This window comes from Conger conger, chromosome 16 (genome assembly GCF_963514075.1).
Source record: "Conger conger chromosome 16, fConCon1.1, whole genome shotgun sequence".
Taxonomy (NCBI): domain Eukaryota; kingdom Metazoa; phylum Chordata; class Actinopteri; order Anguilliformes; family Congridae; genus Conger; species Conger conger.
Genome location: NC_083775.1, coordinates 30,059,801 through 30,079,380, shown reverse-complemented (window position 1 = coordinate 30,079,380; position 19,580 = coordinate 30,059,801). Strand labels below are relative to the sequence as shown.

Genomic DNA, 19,580 nt, shown 5'->3' with positions numbered 1-19,580 from the left:
TCCTTGGGAACTCCCAGAAAATCCCTTCTGTTCTCTCTCACTTTTTAAAAGCCCCTACTGGTGTCTGCGGCCATAAAAACAAAAATCCCCAGCGGGAAGAGAAACGAAAACATTAAGTAAGTCACGTGACCTCTCCATATTTGGCTCGATACTGCAAGCTTTAAACAAAAACGATACGCCTATGCTGTGATTGACCAATCACATATTTTTGTGTACTTTTCTTTTTTCGTCACTTCTACGTCATCGTGTAGAAACGAGAAAAACGCCAGTGCACGTAGAAGAGGAATTCCAGTGTAAACGTTCTTCAATGACGTTGGGAGATCCATAGCTTGTAGTAACTTACATTATTGGTTACATTAGCGTAGCGTATCGATATAGCGATCTATTGTTTATATCTTCCTCTGTAGCTAGATCTTGTTACACATATCCAGTCTGAGATTCGGTGTATTATTGGAATGAGGATCGCTTAATATACATTATTAGCGAAAGCAATTGGCTTCACCGGTTGATAGCTTACTACCGTTAGTGTACACTCGAGCTAGCAACCACCGCTGTTCTCGGGAGCATTGCGAGCAAGAGCATAGCACTTTTGGGTTACCAGAGAACGATTTTAACACAACAATCGCGTTGATCTTTGCTGGACATGGGGAATCTCGTCGCCAGGTTGATGACTGTCTTCGGAGACAGAGGTAAGATATTTGTGCCATTAATTCCCAGCTGTCTCTAGTGAACTAACGTTTTTTAAAATTGTTCATTTATCCTGTATTTATTCACGTTGTCTCAGAGATTACCTAGTCTTTTTAAAACCGAGACTGTTTTTTTTTTCAAGAGCAAGATAGGCAGGTCCTGCGTCTTGCCGAACGAGATGGTTAGCCAGCTGTCGTAACTTAGCCTACTAGTCACCGACGTGACAAAAATATCGTTATGGCCTCATACTAAGTTTAACTAGCTAAATAAATAGGCTAAATAGTGTGGCTTTTGTATTTTTATTGCTATGTAGCTGAACATTTAGATGTCCTAGTCATTACACATTAACGTTATATTGTTTTCATAAAACTAATAATAATTATCAGTGGTACGTTAAGTTCATATAACTTTTAAGTTTGGAGTCATGTTGTGACCTGTATGTAGCCGTCGTAAGGATAGGGCGAGTTATTTTGTTTGAGAGAGTTGAGCGTCTGGACAGCTGATGCTCAGAATGTTCTGTACTTCTGTCAGAAAGCTACATAGTGTGTTCATCTCGACCTGTTGCGCAGAAATTCTGAGAATTTGCGGCAGACGGTCAAAAACCCGCACAGAGCCATGCTACAAATCTGGCATTGCCCTTGTCAACGGCGATCTATCTATTACAGTTATATCTGCGCTCCTGGAACGTCGTTTATCTCATGCCCACTGTACTAATCCCCTGCCCTGGTAACAACAAGTGCCAAGGGTCATGGTTCACCATCGCTGAACTGCTAGCCTCATCAAAACCAGGTGGACAAATCTTCAGTCGGGGGCCTCTGGAGATTGTTTCCATGGTGATTGTGGATTTGTCACCGTGTTTATATGTGAGGGGTGAGGGCACGACCAGAACCTTACAAACGAAGATATATTGCAGTCCAGCATCTGTGCGTCTCTTTCGCGTAACCGTCTCTGTTTGAGCTCTCACGTCCTATCTCTATCTCTCTTCACAGAACACAAAGTCATTATTGTGGGGCTCGACAATGCAGGGAAGACCACAATCCTCTACCAATTGTGAGTAATGTAAATAAGGGTGAACAAACCGCATGCATTTGGCAGCAGCATAACTCAGCAGAATATTTTAAATATTCAGATAACAAATGTGATACAAATGTGTGACCTCCTTGCATTACATTATAGTACAAGACGCAAACTGCAAGCATGTTTCCACATCCATGGAACAAGTAGATGAGATTAATTAATGAAGGAATGTAACATTTATTTAAAAAATTAAATTAAAATTGAATGCTGACTTTTATTAAAATATGTTCAGATGACTGAGATTAGGCTACGTTTTGAGTGATAATTTAATTTAATTTAGGCTACATCAAAAGCCTTGCCCCTCTGGGGCATGTATGATCTATCACAATCTTAGCCACAGGCAGGTACCCAAGTTTTAAGCTATTACTGGCCAACGCTGATACAGCCCTAATATTATTGTGCACCCCTGGAAAGAAATGAAGCAGTGATTATATGGTTCCTGTGGGAAGGGTCTGTGTGGAGAGTCCCTGTCCCTGTCGGTGTGTGCATGAGTGAGCATGTGTATATACATTTGGGTGTTTGGGCATGTTCGTGCAGGCCTTGTGTGTGTGTGTGTGTGTGTGTGTCTATGTGGGTATATCGGCATGTTTGTGCAAGGCTTTCTGTGTGTGTGTGTCAGCATGTATATGTTTGTATGTGTGTGCACATGTATGTCTACGTGTGTGTGTGCATGTATATGTTTGTATGTTTGTGTGTGTGCGCTTGTATGTCTCTACATGTGTGTGGGTGTGCATGTATGTCTGTACGTGTGTGTGTGTGTGCATGTATGTATGTATATATGTGTGTGCATGTATATGTTTGTGCGTGTGTGCACATGTATGTCTCTGCGTGTTTGTGTGTGCATGGATATGTTTGCACGTGTGTGTGCACGTATGTCTGTACATGCGTGTGTATATGTACGTGTGCGCGTGCGTGTGTGTTCCCTGAGAGTCGCAAGGCTCACCCGCCCTCCTCCCGCACCTCCCCAGTCTGACCAAGGAGGCGGTGCACACCTCCCCCACCATCGGCAGCAACGTGGAGGAGATCGCCCTGCGCAAGACCCGCTTCCTGGTGTGGGACATCGGAGGCCAGGAGAGCCTGCGGGCCACGTGGATGTCGTACTACGGCAACACCGAGGTACGGTCCCGCCACCGCTCCACCGGGGAGCAACTACGTTCCCATAATCTGACAACGGCCGATAAAGACATCCTGTAGTTCAGGATGACGTGCGATGCAATTTAATGTCAGGCGCTGTCGATGACGTTCAGCTCGACGGATTAGAGTTGAATGTTTCACACCTTAGGGTTTCCCCGGAAGGAAGACTGTGAGTGACCCGTGTTTTAGGCTTGTCAAGAGCGGTGGGTAAATCGAAGCCGCACGCGAAACGTAGCCAATTCTGCATATTAAATATTTGCAGGCAAATATTTGTTTACACTACCAGTCAGAAATTTTAGTACATCCACAATTTTTAAGTATTCGGAGAAAAAAAACAGTGGCTATTGTTTTACAAAGCTAAATCTTAGATTAATCAAACTTGCCACATTTTCAAGTTATTTTGTCTTCAAGGGCAGTTGTATGGTTGAAAGTTCACACCTAACACTACTGTAGAAGTTCCCACAATTGCGCTGCACTTGTGGGTTGCTTCTCCTTGACATTTCTGTCTGATAAGTCCCAAACAAGCTTCATTTTAGCTTCTCTTGTAGGAGAATAGAAAATAATTTTCTATTATATATTAATAATATTTATCCAAATATAGCTTTTTTATTGAAAATTCGAAATTTAGGTCACTATCCTGTGATTCTTCTGACTATTTACTTACCTCTCTTACCATTTGAGGTTATATATTGAAGTTAAACTGCTTAAATTCAACAACAATACAAACAAACAAATAATACAAACAAAGTACAAAACATGAGTAGTGTATGTTTTTAATTGTTCACTGTTTTACCCACTTAGCCTCTGATAGCAATGCCAGCTGTTGATGGATAGTGCAACACTAAGCCGTGCTGAACAGCATAGTGGATATGCTTGGCCTGCTTCAGTGAAAAGGCGGTCAGCGGTCAGGAGTGTCAGTGCTGACGTCTCGTTTGTCTCCCGCCCTCAGATTGTGATTCTCGTCGTGGACAGCACTGACCGGGAGCGTCTCACACTGACCAAGGACGAGCTGCATCGCATGCTGGCGCACGAGGTAACCACCAGAGGGCAGCGTAGGGCAAAGGACTTTGGTTACATAACTGTTCTTTGGGCATTGTAAACACATTGGTGAACAACTTATCCTCTTATCTTGACAAAAGAAAAGGTACATTTCATAATGGTGGTTGTTAAAAAAAGAGAGACATACCCATAGGCGTGTGTTGAACAGGTTTACCTCAGGGCAGTCAGCTGTCACCTTGCGGAACAGGTCATAGGAAAGCAGTAATGCGAGACGTGTCGATAGTGCTGAACACCAGCGTTAAACGCTGCGCCCCTCTCCCCCGCAGGACCTGCAGAACGCGTCGGTCCTGGTCCTGGCGAACAAGCAGGACATGAAGAACTCCATGACGGCGGCGGAGATCTCGCAGTGCCTGACGCTCAACTCCATCACCGGCCACTCCTGGCACGTCCAGGCCTGCTGCGCCCTCACGGGGGAGGGGTGAGTGCTCTCTCACGCGCGCCGCGTGCCGTAGGTGGAGGCGCCATGCCACACCGTGTCTGGGGAGGTGCTTAAGCGCTGGCCAGGCGCCCAATCGCACCCGCCGAGCCATGCCGGAATGTTCTTTTTGGAATTTCTGCTCATTGTCAGCCGTGCGGATTCAGTCGGGCTTTTGTGTTACTGCGGATGGCGCCCGTTGATAATCGCGTAAATATTTACGCCTGTTGGCCGCTGAGACGCGGGAATCCCACGTAATTCTTCCGTCCCTGACGCGCGGGTGTGTGATGTCATTGAGCGTGGATGCGCTCGCTGGGAGTGTCGGTGTGCGTCGACAGCGTGGGCGTGTGGTGATGCGTGGTGATGCGTGTGGTGATGCGTGTGGGAGTCTGAGCGTGTGGCGATGCGTGTGGCGATGCGTGTGGCGATGCGTGTGGTGATGCGTGGTGATGCGTGTGGTGATGCGTGTGGGAGTCTGAGCGTGTGGCGATGCGTGTGGCGATGCGTGTGGTGGTGCGTGTGGTGATGCGTGGTGATGCGTGTGGTGATGCGTGTGGTGATGCGTGTGGTGATGCGTGTGGTGATGCGTGTGGTGATGCGTGTGGTGGTGCGTGTGGGAGTCTGAGCGTGTGCCTGGCTCTGCGATGTTTCAGTCAGACGGAATGTTCCAGCACAGTTTGTCTCCCCGGAGAACTGTTCAGATGAAAAACCCATCAGCCGACAAGTCTGGGGTGGGACTTTTACAGGAGGAATTTGTATCAGTTCAAACAGCCGTTTAATTTATGAACAGTGCTTTTGATGTTGACTGTTTAGTGTTTCTTCAACTTTTTTGAAAACTTATCAGTCTTGTCTAGTCTGCGCGCAGTGTTAATCTGAAGTTGGCTTTAAAGTGTGCTTTACACTGCAAAAAAACTTCAACAAGTAGTTTAGTCTTATATTTAGACATACATTCTTATTTCTACTAAATGAGAGAAAAATATTGTCAATTATGTGAGACAGTTTGACTCATTTCAACATTTGCCAAGGCGTAAGAAATGTTCATTTGTCCAGCACACAGTATCCTAAAACAAGCTCCTATTTATATTTTCTGCTTGAGAGAAAGAAATAAGATCGCAAGACTCATTACAATGTTACGACGGACTTTTGTGCGGTGTAGAGAGTAACACTGTAGATGGTGTGGAGATGGTTCCCTGAAGCTGACCTGTGTGTCTGTCTCTCCTCTAGACTCCCAGCCAGTCTGGACTGGATGAGGTCACGGGTCGTGGCCAACTAGGATCCCGCTCTGCCCCTCCTCTGGTACGGCGCTTGGCCGGTGCACCTTCCCTGACCTCCGCAGCGCGGCCTCAGGACACACCACACCCCCAGTGTCCTTCCGCCTTGCAGAGACTCCACCCCCCCTCCTGCTCTGGGCTGGACACGCCCGTGTGTGTGTGTGTGTGTGTGTGTGTGTGCACATACACCTGCACACCAACCCTGCAGCAGCCCTGGACAGACTGTGCACACATATGGACAGACATGTGGCTGCCCCGGCATGGATGAGCCAGAAGTGTATTGTGAGCCGCTATTGGCTGCCAGCCAACCAGCAGCACTGGGGATTGGTCAGTTCCTCCTGCCAATCCATTCTTTGGAATATTGACTAAATCTCACGTGACATGCCGACAAGAAAGGTGTCAATGGATCTCCGGACCGGATGAGTGCCTCGCGGCTTTCTCCTCAGAGCTTGTTTCCTTGGGAGTATTTATTGCAAAGGACAAACAAATGGAAAATCTGCCATTTAGTACTGTAATTGTGTGAGCATGCTGTAAAATATCTAATGTACAGGTATTGTATTTTTGTATAAAATAAATGTCATTGCTGATGAATTCGGGAGAGGGATATTTCATTCTTCCAAGTGTTTGCTTATGACATTGTCTAAAATAGGGGTGGGCAAGGAGCCCATATCTGTTTCTCAGTTTCAGGTTAACGTCTGCTCATGATATTCATTCATTCATTCATTATCCTCACCCGCTTATCCTGAACAGGGTCGCAGGGGGGCTGGAGCCTATCCCAGCATACATTGGGCAAAAGGCAGGAATACACCCTGGACAGGTCACCAGTCCATCACAGGGTGCACTCACACCATCATACCTATGGGCAATTTAGACTCCAATCAGCCTAACCTGCATGTCTTTGGACTGTGGGAGTAAACCCACGCAGACACAGGGAGAACATGCAAACGCTGCACAGAGAGGCCCCAGCCGACGGGGATTTGAACCCAGGACCTCCTTGCTGTGAGGCAGCAGTGCTACCCACTGCACCATCCATGCTGCCCTTGCTCATGATATTATTTGATTATTTCATTGGCAAAATCATTTGAATGATCTGAGAACGTTACGTGCACTGATAAGCTCATGGCTCCAATAATGGCTGAAAACGTATTAATGTGTACTCTACTAGCAAACTGCTATCACCATATTCGGCTAATTGATCCAGGGTACAGGAAGTGAACAGTAGACTTAAGCCACTGGATTGCATAACAACATTATAAGTGTTCCTGCAGTTAATTCAGATTAATAAATATTACATCACCAAAAGAAATTGCCATCACACATAAAAGAGTAAAGTGTATCGCAGAATATCAAAGCCAAGCTTTCTATGAGAGATCTGGATCAGTTGCACCTGAACATTAGCATATATAGTCTGTGTTCCTTTAGGGAAGCAATAGCTACTACTGCTATCTCAGTGTGCCCCCTGCACATACACAAAGGGAAATGTGACACATCGGAGATCGATCACGCAGCGTTTAAAAATGAAATGAAATGACTGTTGACTGAAATAACAAGCCTTTACTTAGAAAAGCAGAATGAACAGCAACTGTCTTCAAACTTAATAAAAGGATTAAAAACATTAATTGAACCACCAGATACATTACTTGGTATGAAAGTTCAGGGTCAATTGGAGCATTGTGTGCCACTGGCTTTTGATCCTTTGGAGGAGTGATAGATACTATTTGTCACTATTTCGTCATCACAACAGTCCCTGATGGAAAAGAAATATAGAAAAATTAGAACATATGAAATAGGTACTGTGACCCTATAGAGCAGACACACTTTTCATGTATTGAAATATAATGTCGGGCCTGAGAGATAAGGTATGTAATTTCATACCTGTCCATCCACTGGTAGCTGGCTTTTTGTACTCCAGCAGTGGTGTACCTTTGTGCCAGTCCTTCATATAAAGGCTCCAGTGATGCCTCACTCTCAGACTGGACCATCACCCAGGAGAGGATCATCCAGTTCTCGTTCATCACGGCATATGATGACATGGTGCCTGTTGTTAAGGTCACCTTCCTGGCGACCTTCCGGGTGTGGTCCGATCTGAGGACCTGTGCAGGTAGGCCAGTGGAGCGTCTCCATGACCTGGTTGGCCATATCACCCGGAGACTTCCCAGTCCGTCTCAGCTCATGCACGATGGATTTGCATATGGCTTTTTTATAAGTGAGAGTGCCTGGGAGGATGTTTTTTAATCTGGACGGCAGCATGCACAGCCATTGGGGGTTATCTTCGAACCAATACTTCCTGCATGCCTTGCAGCAAAGGCTGGAGGCAAACACGTAGTACTGTCCACTACTTCCTACAACTGCACGTGGCCTCCCCACACCAGCAGAGGCAATCTGGGGATGACTGCAGCCGTGGAGACAGGGCAGAACGTAATTGTTTCTCGCCCTCTCCATTAAGGACGATTCTGGCTTCCAAATAAAAAGAGGATGGAGCTGGAAATAATTGGGAGAAGGCAGGTCTGATAAATGGTCAATGAGCTCCGGCTGAGGAGGGTGACGCCATAGCGAGACCACATTCATGAGATGTCTTACAGGTCGTGACCCTGGCCATAGGCCCAAATCCCCCGATTCGGTCTTCATCCACACCCTCTGCTGTTGTGAACAGTTCCAGTGAAGGAGCTCCTGGTCATAGCTTGGAGGGAATGGAGACGGAGGGGGAGAAGTTGTTGCTGGCTGCATTACTGCTACAAAACACAAAGTATGGGGTTACTGACTGAAAACACTAAATTAACGAAGTACCTGAAAGCTGACACAATAACACACAGTAATCACTTTAGCGGTGTTTACGGAGCTAGGCTCACCTTCATCCAGGCGTGTCTCTGGCTCATGTGTGGCAGGGGCTGGAGGACGTAAAAGAGGACATATTGTCAGAGACAGAGACATGTGGCGCTGTGAAACAATTGTATAATTTCAACAATTGTAGTATATTATCAAATAAAAAGTAAATACATGAATGATGGCTCTTCACGGAGTATTTACCATTGGGTAAGGTTCAATGCCATACTTTGCGCTACTGCTTCAATGGGCTCCACGAACACACGCAGAAGTTCCACTGGGACTGGAATGGGGGCCTTCACTGGCGCTGAAGGTACATCAGTACCCTCTGTTCTTGACACAGTGGCTGCGGGCTGATTTTTGGAGGCTGTACATGGTGCAGGAGAAGCTATTCAGGCAAAAAATCTATGTTAGGATTTAATTTCAGCATAAACAATGAAAATTATGTAATGATTAAGAATATATTTACCACGCAAGGAAGAGGCATGCACATATACAGGACTGTCTCTGGACACTGTTGATGTGGGACCACTCAGCTCTGAAGGAAAAAGTAATATTGGAAAGAGTCAAGCTAACATTCTGATACCATTTATATCCCTTTTTATAAATGCTATACTTCAATGCTATATTAAAATTGTAAACTCACCAATCCATTAAAAGATGTTTGACCCTGCAATAGAACTTTTAGAACACAAGAGAAAGTAAACAACACAGCCAGAACACGGCCAAAAAAACAAACCAAGGTAATAAAATATTTGTTATGAGAGGATAGCCTCTCAATAACCAAGGGGGGAGAACCTCTGCCTGAAGACTTAATTGGAGCTCTGGTGACTGGAGCAGGTGTTGAAGCTGAAGAAATAGACTTAGCTCAGAAGACATGCAAACCATAATTGCTCATGAGAAATAACCATATTTGACAGGTAAAAAATTGTTTGCACAAAAAGATTATCTTAATTTTAACAAAACATAAATTTACTTACACGGCTGAGTCTCCAGTTTGGAGGGCGACAAGTTCAGCATTGCTGCCTCCAACTCCTCATTGTCGTCCATAACTGTTAAAATAATGATACAAAATAAAAAATATATTACGCTTGTATCTGGGGCACCATGTGTCCATGTGTTGAACGTGAATATACACACACGATAACTCACCGAGTTGTTGTGAGCCCTGACTAGAGGGGGCTGGCGCAACAACAGCCACCGTAGCTACTTCCTGTTGCTGTTGTTGCAGCAGCGGAAATTGTGGCAGCTTGTGCATCTGAGTTCCAGGACCGCATTTCCTTGCCAGGATAAAATAAGCATAGCCATCAGCCCTCAGTGCTGTTGGCCCGCTGCTGAAACCGACCAAATTTTCTCCATCGCAGGTGACAGTCGCAGGTGGACCCTGTTTCGTTCCTTCGTATGCCAACAGGTCCTGGATTTCCTGGAAGCTGTGGGCATATTCCAGGAAAGACAATAGGCTGATTTTGCTGTGCCCCTCTGCTGGAAAAGTGCCAGCCAGTGCCAGATGTACATCATTTGCTAAAAGCCACTTGAAGCTCTTGCCCTTATACTTTCCAAACTGGAGGATGTATTCCCCCAGTAACTCTGTCCAGTCAGTGTAGACTCCTCTTTGGAAGACTACAGCATGCGCATTCTGTCTGACCACCTCTTCTTTCATTGGCGCTGACCTGTCTTGCAAGGAGGGGTTGTTTTTAATTACTCTTGCTGCTTCAGAAGGATCCTGCCTTAAAAAGCCCAGGGCCCCCCTTCTAAAACAAACCTTCATCTTCCCAGGGAAGAAAGGACGTGTTTTCTGGCCCATCTGTACAAAAAAAGAAAAAATGAGTCCACTAAATAATGAATTGAAATTGTATGATATGTTTGAAATCTATGAAGCTGGTTGCTAAGTTGTTATTAGGCAGTAGCAAGAGTGATTTCCTAGAGGTTGCAACATAGCAGCATAGTATAGCAGCCAATAAAATAGGTGAGTATGTACTATGACATCTGTAGAATGAAACAGGTGCACAAAAAGCTGTTGAACTCCCTGAATTGCTTTCAGCTGCCAGTAGTCTTACATCAGTATGAGAATGTTCAGTTCATTCATCAAATTGTTCCAAATGCACTGTCCAACGGATCCTAATAAACACGCTTTTTCAAATATAATAAGATAAGATTTACTTTATTGGGGTAAATAGATATACCATAGGGGTAATTTGTCCTCTAAATTATCAGAGTAAACCCACACAAACACAGGGAGAACATACAAACTCCACATAGAGAGGATGTGGCCGGGTGGGAATTGAACCCAGGACTGGCACCTTGTGAGGCAATGGTGCTCACCAGTACACCACTGGGCCACCAACTGATATCTAAATACCTGTACAGAGAGAATGCAGGAGTGGCTCATGGGTACCTTGGGTGAGGCGATCTTGATGTAGACAATAATGGGGGCCAGGGAAGTCTTGGCCAGCTGGGCGGGGTGGTTGATGGTGTCGGCATCCAGGGCTACCAGCTGCAGGGTGCGGGCCAGCTCAAAGATACGCTCGATCTCGCTCTGCACCTCAGCTGGGGGTCAAAGGTTAAAGAGCTAGGTTAGCACGGGGGTCCACTGTGAAGGGCATGCAGAAGGTCAGCCTTAATCAGGGGCAGCAACAACAACAACAAGGGTGCCCAGCCCTGATTCAGGACATACACTCAGTGAGCAGCTTGTTAATGCAGACATTTAATCAGCCAATCATGTGGCAGCAACTAAATGCATAAAAGCATGCAGATGTGGTCAAGAGGTTCAGCTGTTCAACCACTAAATGCTCCTGATGAGCTGGATGGTGCCTTGCATGGCAACCAATCGCCGTTGGTGTGTGTGTATGAATTGTTGAACGAGAAGCATCAATTGTAGAGCGCTTTGGATAAAGACGCTATATAAATGCCTACCATTTACTCTGCTGATTTCTTCGGCAACTTCAGCTAGCCTATTGAAGCAGCTCTGAGGCAAAGTGGTGCGCGGCACCAATTAATGATGCATTAGGCCTATCCTAAAAGAGCTTTTAATTTCTATTTCCCAAATTTTCTATGTATTAATAATAATTGCTATATCTAATAATACAAAAAAATATATACTAATTTGCTGACAAAATGTATTGCAATTTAAGATACTTTTGCCAATAGTTTTGTTGAAAAAAAAAGCTTCTGAAGACTGAGCTTTGAATACCAACGAATAGTAGAATTTTTTAATTACTAGGGCCAGCCCTACTAAAGACCCATAGGAAGTTCTAGATTCATTTTTTAAATCCTGACAAGATATGGGACAGAAGAACCAATGCAGACTCAGGGATGATGTGAAGAAGGCAGACTTCATTAAACACAGAGGGCAGACCAAAAACGCAATCCGAAAAGAGGAAATGGTCGTAATCCAGGCAGACAGGAATATACACGGTTGTCAGAAGTTCAAAACCAGTAGACAGTCCAGCAAGGGAAAGTACCAGGCAGGGCAGGGATCAGAACCAGAAAAACAGACAGGAAACCAGGGACGGAAAATAAGGCTTGAACCGGGGTAGGGAAACAAACGAAACAGACAAGCATATATAGAACAGATAACAAGGGGAAACGGGAATCAGGTGTGCGAACTGGGGAACAGAAAATAATGAACAGGTGAGGGACAGAGATAGATAATGAACAGGTTAGGGGCAGAGATAGATAATGAACAGGTGAGGGGCAGAGATAAACAATGAACAGGTGAGGGACAGAGATAAATAATGAACAGGTGAGGGGCAGAGATAAATAATGAACAAATGAGGGGCAGAGATAAATAATGAACAGGTGAGGGACAGAGATAAATAATGAACAGGTGAGGGGCAGAGATAAATAATGAACAAATGAGGGGCAGAGATAAATAATGAACAGGTGAGGGGCAGAGATAAATAATGAACAGGTGAGGGACAGAGATAGATAATGAACAGGTGAGGGGCAGAGATAGATAATGAACAGGTGAGGGGCAGAGATAAACAATGAACAGGTGAGGGACAGAGATAAATAATGAACAGGTGAGGGGCAGAGATAAATAATGAACAGATGAGGGGCAGAGATATAAATGAGGGAAAACAAAAAGCGGAAGTGTGAGTGGAAACAAGGGAAGGTAGAGCGCAGATGTACAGGGACAATCAGCGCAACAGGAAAAATGAGGGAAAATGGGAAAGTACAGGTGACTGACTGTGGCTTTGCGCACACAAAACCCTTTCTTGCAGTTATTTATGTTTTTTTTTTAATTATTGTTCCATGTGCGAAAAAAAACAAAACAAAAAAACTGAGACTGGTGCGTGGGGGTTGGACCCAAAATGCACGACTCAGAAACAATGGTTAGATAAAGTCCCGTCAGGTCTTTATTCGGGACGAATCCCAGGAGCGTAGTCAAAACAAGCAAAGTCCATACACGAAGATCCAGCCAAACAAACAATAAACAAACAAAAAGCACGGTGCCGAGGAAAGAGGCAAACTCGTAGTCGGTAGACGTGCAGGAAGGTCCGGTAGCAGGAGAGCTGTCAGCGGGGCAGAAGTACAGGCGGACGGCAGGCAGGGTCGTAGTCCAGGGCGATGCGGAAGTCAAAACCACTCAACATAACAAGGTAAAAATAATCGTAACTAAACATAACTAGACATGACAAGAAAATAAATCATAACAAGAAACAAACTAAACAACATGACGAACCTAGAGTAACATAATACATGATAAGATAATACGAGACTAAGACAAAATGAATAAACATAAAACATGGCAAACAGACCTGAAACGTGACAAAAACACTATGCATTACTAGCCTACTAAGATTAAACATAAATTAATAATGTTAATGTACAGGATGACAATCGCCTATCGACTTTTATGTCATCAAGACAGTTCTCTGAGCTCACTTACAAAAGTTAAGGCTATTCAGTAGACAAATGCTCTCAGCAAACCACCAAACAAAAATGCATTATGCAAACCCTGGGTTTTATCTTCCTCTAAATTACCACAAAAGGTGCTTACTTTCATGTGCTATATGTTAAAACAGGCAGTGTGGCAAAAATGTAAATGGTAAATGGTAAATGGTTGGCATTTATATAGCACCTTTATCCAAAGTGCTGTACAATTGATGCTTCGTATTCACCCATTCATACAAACACTCACACACCAACGGCGATTGGCTGCCATGCAAGGCACCAACCAGCAAATGTGGCATGGAATAAGGTCTAAGCATATGGAAAATGGAATATACATACAGTAGACTCAGAGCATTCCAATTTCCATGCCACTGCCGGGTTTAGCACACAGTGCACTGAAGAGCCTCAAAATTGCACCAATTATGATATTATAATACTGATTATCTGAATTACATAGTATATCATACATTATATCATATATCGTTTCATAAGACAATTAGATGTTCATGGACGAAGAAAAAAAAATAGTTTGACCATATTTAAGGCCACTAAAGTCATGGACTGTCAACTTGAAGGTCCATGCAACAGGCTGCTTTTGTACCAGAAGACAGTCATGACTAAGCAAGCCAGTACCACTAATAGTGATACAAGCAGAAACAGTCTGTCCCTGGGTTCCACTGGCGTTCCACAGCCATCTGCGGAGGACAAAAGAACATTGTGAGATAAAACTTCACCTCTGTTATCATCCTGTTTCCAGTTCCATTGTGATCTTTATTCTTTCTTCCGTTCTTCATTCTGAACATGAAAAAAAGCATATTTGAAGGCGTTCACTGGAACAAATCCATTGAGCATTTATGTATTATTAATGTACCAATTTACAGGTCTGAACACGATGCGATAAAGAGAGCAGCTTTAGTATGTCAGGAAGTCAGTCAGACAATAATAATAATAATTTCCATATTGTGTAACTGAAGTCAGTCAGACATAGATACAAGTAATATATTAGTGGTTCCAAAAATTTTTTGGCCAGGCCACCCTTATAATAATAATAATAGGTAATAGGTAACTTTTTAAAGCTCTTACAGTTTTTCTCAGGCAAACCTGTCTGGCCACTAAAATGATATATACATCGGGTACTCGCTTTGTGAAAACAATAATATTGAGTTTATCCCAAAACTAACTAAGTCAGCCATGTAGCCATGAAATGGCTCTGTGTTCCTAGGTAGTGTACGCCTGCTTCATACAAAGCTGTGATGTGACTGGACACCCTAGGAAAGCCAGCTTCAAGCCATTTTAACACTGATGGCGCTCAATTGCCTTTATTTTGAGCTGTGCTGCCAAGTCAGGCTTCAATGCACCCTCCATAGGAATTTAATGGCTTGGCGCCGTGTCGAGCATTTTGACTGTGAAAGTGTTAGCATGTGCTTCGTAAGCAGGGGTATTCTACAGAACTGCTGCGTGAAGTTCAAGTGCCATTATAATGCTTTTTCTTGTTGTTGTTTGCAAAATTGCCATGTGGGTAACCCTTTGCTCAGTATGTGCAGTATCTGCCCCCTACCTGGGAGTGGGCGGAGGCTGACGGAGCGGGAGAAGCTCTGGTTGAGGAGCTCCAGCCTCATCTCAAATGTGACAGTGTGTGGGTCACTCCGCTTCAGCACCATCTCGCTCACCACCTCATAACGTGTTCCCCCTTCTTTCAGGACCATAGTGGTGTTGCTCCGGTTGGTGATGTCACTTCCTGTCTCGGTTCTCCACAGCACAGTGGGCTGAGGGAAGCCCAGGGCGGAGTGGAAGGTGAGGGTGACGCTGTCGCAGGTGGTCTGGATGGCAAGCTCAGGTTCCTCATATGCAGCTGAGCAGAGAACAAACACCCAGAAATAAGTCAGGGGCATTAGGCCTAGGAGGACATGAGCCCAGACCAAGGGTCTGCAACCCTGGTATTCATTGTTACTCTATTCTCTATTCACTTTATTCATCAATTTGTCACGACCACCCCCCTGGCCGGTCGTAACAGTGCCACGGGTGGTTTTCAGGAAAATGACTGCAGTTCTCACCTGCTACTGTTAGAAAAATCTGCTTCCTGCACTTCAAGCCCTGCTCATTGGCCACATCGCACGTGTACAACATACGGAGAATTCGCCCCTTTCTCACCCCCTACTCGACCCAGCTCCTGGTCCAAGCGATGGTTCTGTCCCGCCTGGACTACTGCAATTCCCTCTTGGCTGGCCTCCCAGCGTCTGCCATCAGACCCCTCCAACTCATCCAGAATGCAGCAGCTCGTCTGGTCTTCAACCTTCCCAAATACTCACACGTCACCCCCCTGCTTACTTCCCTCCACTGGCTGCCTGTCATGGCTCGCATCAAATTCAAAACATTGGTGCTAGCCTTCCAAGCAGTTAAAGGGTCTTCCCCAGCTTATCTGCAAAAAATCATCAGACCCTACACCCCTGCCAGACCTCTTCGTTCAGCCTCCACAGGCCGCTTGGCACCTCCCCCTCTCAGAACCTCCACCTCACGCTCACGACTACTGTCTGTTCTGGCTCCACGGTGGTGGAACGAACTCCCCGTTGAGGTCAGAACTATAGAATCCCTCCCCACCTTCAAGCGCAAGCTGAAGACACACCTCTTCAAACAGCACCTCTCCCCATCCCTCCCTACCTCCCTGTGAACCTTAATTGTTGTCTCTGTGACTTGTGTATCAGTATTTTAGTTGGCTAGGTAAGCAGTGTTTGGATAGTTAACTTTGGTGACTTTTGCTCTGTTTGTTTGTTTGTTCAAAAAAAAAAAAAAAAAAAAAAAAAAATGGCCCTTGTCCTTATCTTTGTTGTACAGGTAGCAGTTGAAATTGTACTTACCTCTAGGGTCTTTCAGCGAACTTATCCCTGGTTATGGGTATGCACTTTGTTGTACGTCGCTCTGGATAAGAGCGTCTGCCAAATGCCAATAATGTAATGTAATGTAATGTACATGCCATGGTCGCTCGCTCGCACCCCCGTTAGCCTGAGCGAGGCATCGCCCACAGCCAGCTGGTCTGGGGACAGCTGAGTGCGCCCCCTGTATGCCGGACTCTGCACCTCCGGATTGTCTGTTGCTTTGTAGTAACTGTGCACCACCTCATCACCATGCTCCCAGACCACTTACAGTCTATGGAACGCGCTCATTTATGGAGAAAGAACATCATGATTGATAATATGACACACAGCACGCCTGATGTAGCTGATACAATTAACGATTGGAGCATTCCAGCTGCCTATTACGCACACAGTCAATTCCATGCAGGTAGTCAGTGAATTTCACGCGCAGGCTGTACACACAAAAAACAAAGTACAGCATAATCAGACTGTAGCTCAAAACAGCACGCGCACACACTGTACACTGTATGCAGTCTCCACATCATCAGCGCATCAGAGAACGATCCAGATGAAAACTGTACAAACGACCTATTATTAATAATAGGATCAGATAATGTCACACAGAACACTTAATTTTATTCAGTGAAAATGAAATGTGTTAAGTTAAAATATTTAGCATTAGTCTAACCAGTCCTAGCCTATATAAGCGCAATGTTAAAGTAACCTATGGCCTGATCTATAAGTGAGTGACAATAATGCAATACCCAGGCTACACACCACCTCACGTGTAATTGTCCTGTAATGTATATTCTTGCAGAAAGAAGTGGATGAAGTGGTGCGAACATGGAACACCCACAAGATCAGACCCAGGCCAGGTCAAGATGTGCATGGAGGTCGTCCAGTCATCATGTACACAGTCCCACAGGTGTACGGTGCTGAGGACAAGCTCAAAACAGTGGACCTTGAGGAGGTGGTTGTGTGCAAGGCCGAGTGCACACCCAAGAGTCAGCTCCCTTGTGATGAGACTGTTTTCGAGCTCTGTGTACTACTAATGCAGGAGAATGGATGGGATGCTCCTACAGATGCATTTGATGCTGCAGAACTGTACACCTCACTTAGAACAGTGATACTGCAAAATATGTAAAGATGGATGTTACGGTCAGGGTTTGTTTGGGTGTGTCCTGTTGTTTTGTCTGTTGTCCCTCTCCTCTGTCACTCTCCCAGGTCCCTGATTCATGCCAGCTGTCGGACCTTGCCAATCAGCCCACAACCAATCAGAGGGTGTTCCACCATCCTCAAGAGCCCTGCTGTTCAAACACACCTCAGTTATTTTCACCTTTCTGTTTTTGCAAGAGAGCATGCTGAAATTGTTTGCTCTTCAGACCTGCTTTTTGTTTGCTCTTTGTATAGTTTTTGTGATGGGTAAAGTTAGCAGGAGAAAAGGGGTATAGGTAAGAGCTGCCCATGGGCGTACATACTTACACGTAGGGGTTTTCCTTGTCAACACACACTAGGTAAATTGGGGACGTGCCATCACTGTAGTTTTTGGCTAGTTTAGCTAGTAGCCGGTCATTACGGCTATGGTCTAGATTTTGGTAGATTAAGTTAGGGAATGTTTATAATTGTTTATTTTCTTTGGCACTGTTCTCCCCCTTTTCTTATATGGTTACTATGGATGCAGTTGTTTCTGTTTTTTAATAATAATCTCAAATCTGTATAATCTTGCACCTGAGTGTTTGATCATATATACATCTTTTGTCTCTTTTTTGTGCATTTGTTGGAAGTTCTTGATAAGACACTGATGCTAATATAAGCCCACCAATGCAGCGTCTTGTGTAGCTCACGACACATTACAGAAAGTGAGAAGGACTTGGTTAGTCTCCCTTTGAAAGGTCTCTGAGCTACATTGGACTATAATCATTCCTTGTCCTGCATACTGACCAATGCCCTATAGTGATGAGTCCATCCCGTTAAACCAAACACTTATCTTTCACATAGTACCGTACCTCTTCCTCCTCCAGACGGCTGATCACTTCTTCAGGGACTCTGCGTTCACGTAGGAAATCAGAGACTGTGATGACTCTACACAGTACTGTCAAGAAAACAGTGATGAATACCCAACATTTGAAACAGTTGCATTGTGTCCACTTTGCACAATATCATGTATGATGTGATCACCAGATTGACCCCCCAGGTAAAGCGCTGCAGCGTTTCAATATTGATTGCAATGTCCAGGCAGACTTCAGTGTTGGGTGAGGTTCCCATTTAATAAAGCTTTTCCATGGTTTTACAACAATACGATATGATGGTTTGAGCTAGAGCAAGTGAGCTACAGCGGTAAAAACCGTACAATCTCCCCGTCACCCAAGACTAATTGACATCTGCTGCACCTGTGCTCATATAGGCTACCACCCTCCACCGCCAAACTGTGGTACATTATTATGGGCTACTATCATATCGGTGCATATAACGTACAATCGGGCACGGGAGCCAGCAACCCTGAATGAACCCCGAGATAATGATAACGCGGCTGTTTGCACTCACTTGAGAGAAGTGTACAGGAATATTAACGTTACCTAAATAGTTTTGCTAAAAGAACAACAACAACTAACAATGCATTGCAGCCGGCCGCTTCTGCTGCTCACGACGCCTCCGGTGTGACCGCACAGTTACGTTAGCTACTTGACTCCTTTCTCATGTGCTTTGCGACGAGGCAAACAAAAGTTATCTAGCGTAGCGTAGGACCCGCGAGATGGTTTATCTTTACTCATTAAATGAATCATAACCTACCAACTTCATTAATTTCACTATAGATAAACTTACCTGATGCAGCCATGTTCAAACTGTTGTGGTTGTGCTGTGTGCGTGTTGGAGCTGTTGACCCAGCGGTGGCGTCTCGGTGTGATCCAAGTTGCAAAGTGAAGGGATGAGCGGGTTTTTTTGCTCGCAAATTTGCTAAATTATAAAGTGGCAAATTAGCGACTTTAAACTCAGAGAATTCTGAGTATAATCTCGGAATATTAGCCCCCCCTCCCACCACTCCGTTTTGGTTTTTTTTTAATATATTTTTTTTACCGACAATGGCCCTAATACGCCGTCGTAATTCTTTCTCTCTCTTTTTTAAATTTTTTTATTCCTTCAATCTTAGGTACACAGAATCTTAGGTACATTCTCTGGTGTGAAAATGCCCCAGTGCGCATGCTTTGGTGCCAAAAAAAGTCGCATCGTCGAATTGGCAGCCGACATGTTCTGGCTTCATGCGCCATTGAGCTGCTCCCATTAGGAATGCATGGAACTAGTAAGCGGGAGATTTATCCAAGTTTACAGTTATACCACAACTGAATCTCTCATCATTCTTTCGGTGCG

General features: G+C 44.7%; 2 protein-coding genes and 1 long non-coding RNA gene across 4 annotated transcripts; 1 reads left to right on the top strand and 2 right to left on the bottom strand.

Moving 5' to 3' along the window:
• Positions 1–279: 279 nt before the first annotated feature.
• On the top strand, positions 280–6,234 carry LOC133115353 (ADP-ribosylation factor-like protein 5C). Its single transcript, XM_061225222.1, has 6 exons — positions 280–689; positions 1,677–1,737; positions 2,733–2,880; positions 3,848–3,931; positions 4,224–4,375; positions 5,597–6,234. The coding sequence occupies exons 1-6, from the start codon at positions 644–646 to the stop codon at positions 5,643–5,645; spliced, it is 540 nt and encodes a 179-aa protein (XP_061081206.1). The 5' UTR covers positions 280–643; the 3' UTR covers positions 5,646–6,234.
• Positions 6,235–7,182: 948 nt separating this feature from the next.
• LOC133115236 (uncharacterized) lies at positions 7,183–9,192 on the bottom strand. 2 transcript variants are annotated; one of them, XR_009705614.1, is made up of 6 exons: positions 9,113–9,192; positions 8,936–9,004; positions 8,671–8,854; positions 8,493–8,531; positions 7,519–8,375; positions 7,183–7,390 (listed from the first exon to the last, which is right to left on the bottom strand). It is a non-coding gene; the product is annotated as an uncharacterized LOC133115236 (long non-coding RNA). The 2 variants fall into 2 exon arrangements; XR_009705613.1 differs by lacking the exons at positions 8,671–8,854; positions 8,936–9,004; positions 9,113–9,192 and having other exon boundaries at positions 8,493–8,584.
• A 1,251-nt stretch (positions 9,193–10,443) lies between these two features.
• Positions 10,444–15,489, bottom strand: LOC133114140 (uncharacterized). The gene is made up of 5 exons (XM_061223330.1): positions 15,417–15,489; positions 14,921–15,214; positions 13,932–14,057; positions 10,862–11,013; positions 10,444–10,452 (listed from the first exon to the last, which is right to left on the bottom strand). The coding sequence occupies exons 1-5, from the start codon at positions 15,487–15,489 to the stop codon at positions 10,444–10,446; spliced, it is 654 nt and encodes a 217-aa protein (XP_061079314.1).
• Positions 15,490–19,580: the final 4,091 nt, after the last annotated feature.

Bases quoted from the DNA above. Each gene is read 5' to 3' on its own strand.
- LOC133114140 (XM_061223330.1), bottom strand. From the start codon at position 15,489: ATGTTGTACACGTGCGATGTGGCCAATGAGCAGGGCTTGAAGTGCAGG. The intron at 15,215-15,416 runs GTGAGAACTGCA...TTCTCTGCTCAG, and splicing joins GATTTTTCTAACAGTAGCAG to CTGCATATGAGGAACCTGAG. The intron at 11,014-13,931 runs GTTGACAGTCCA...TTTGACCCCCAG, and splicing joins CCTGTTGCATGGACCTTCAA to CTGAGGTGCAGAGCGAGATC.
- LOC133115353 (XM_061225222.1), top strand. From the start codon at position 644: ATGGGGAATCTCGTCGCCAGGTTGATGACTGTCTTCGGAGACAGAG. The intron at 1,738-2,732 runs GTGAGTAATGTA...GCACCTCCCCAG, and splicing joins ACCACAATCCTCTACCAATT to TCTGACCAAGGAGGCGGTGC. The intron at 2,881-3,847 runs GTACGGTCCCGC...TCCCGCCCTCAG, and splicing joins CGTACTACGGCAACACCGAG to ATTGTGATTCTCGTCGTGGA.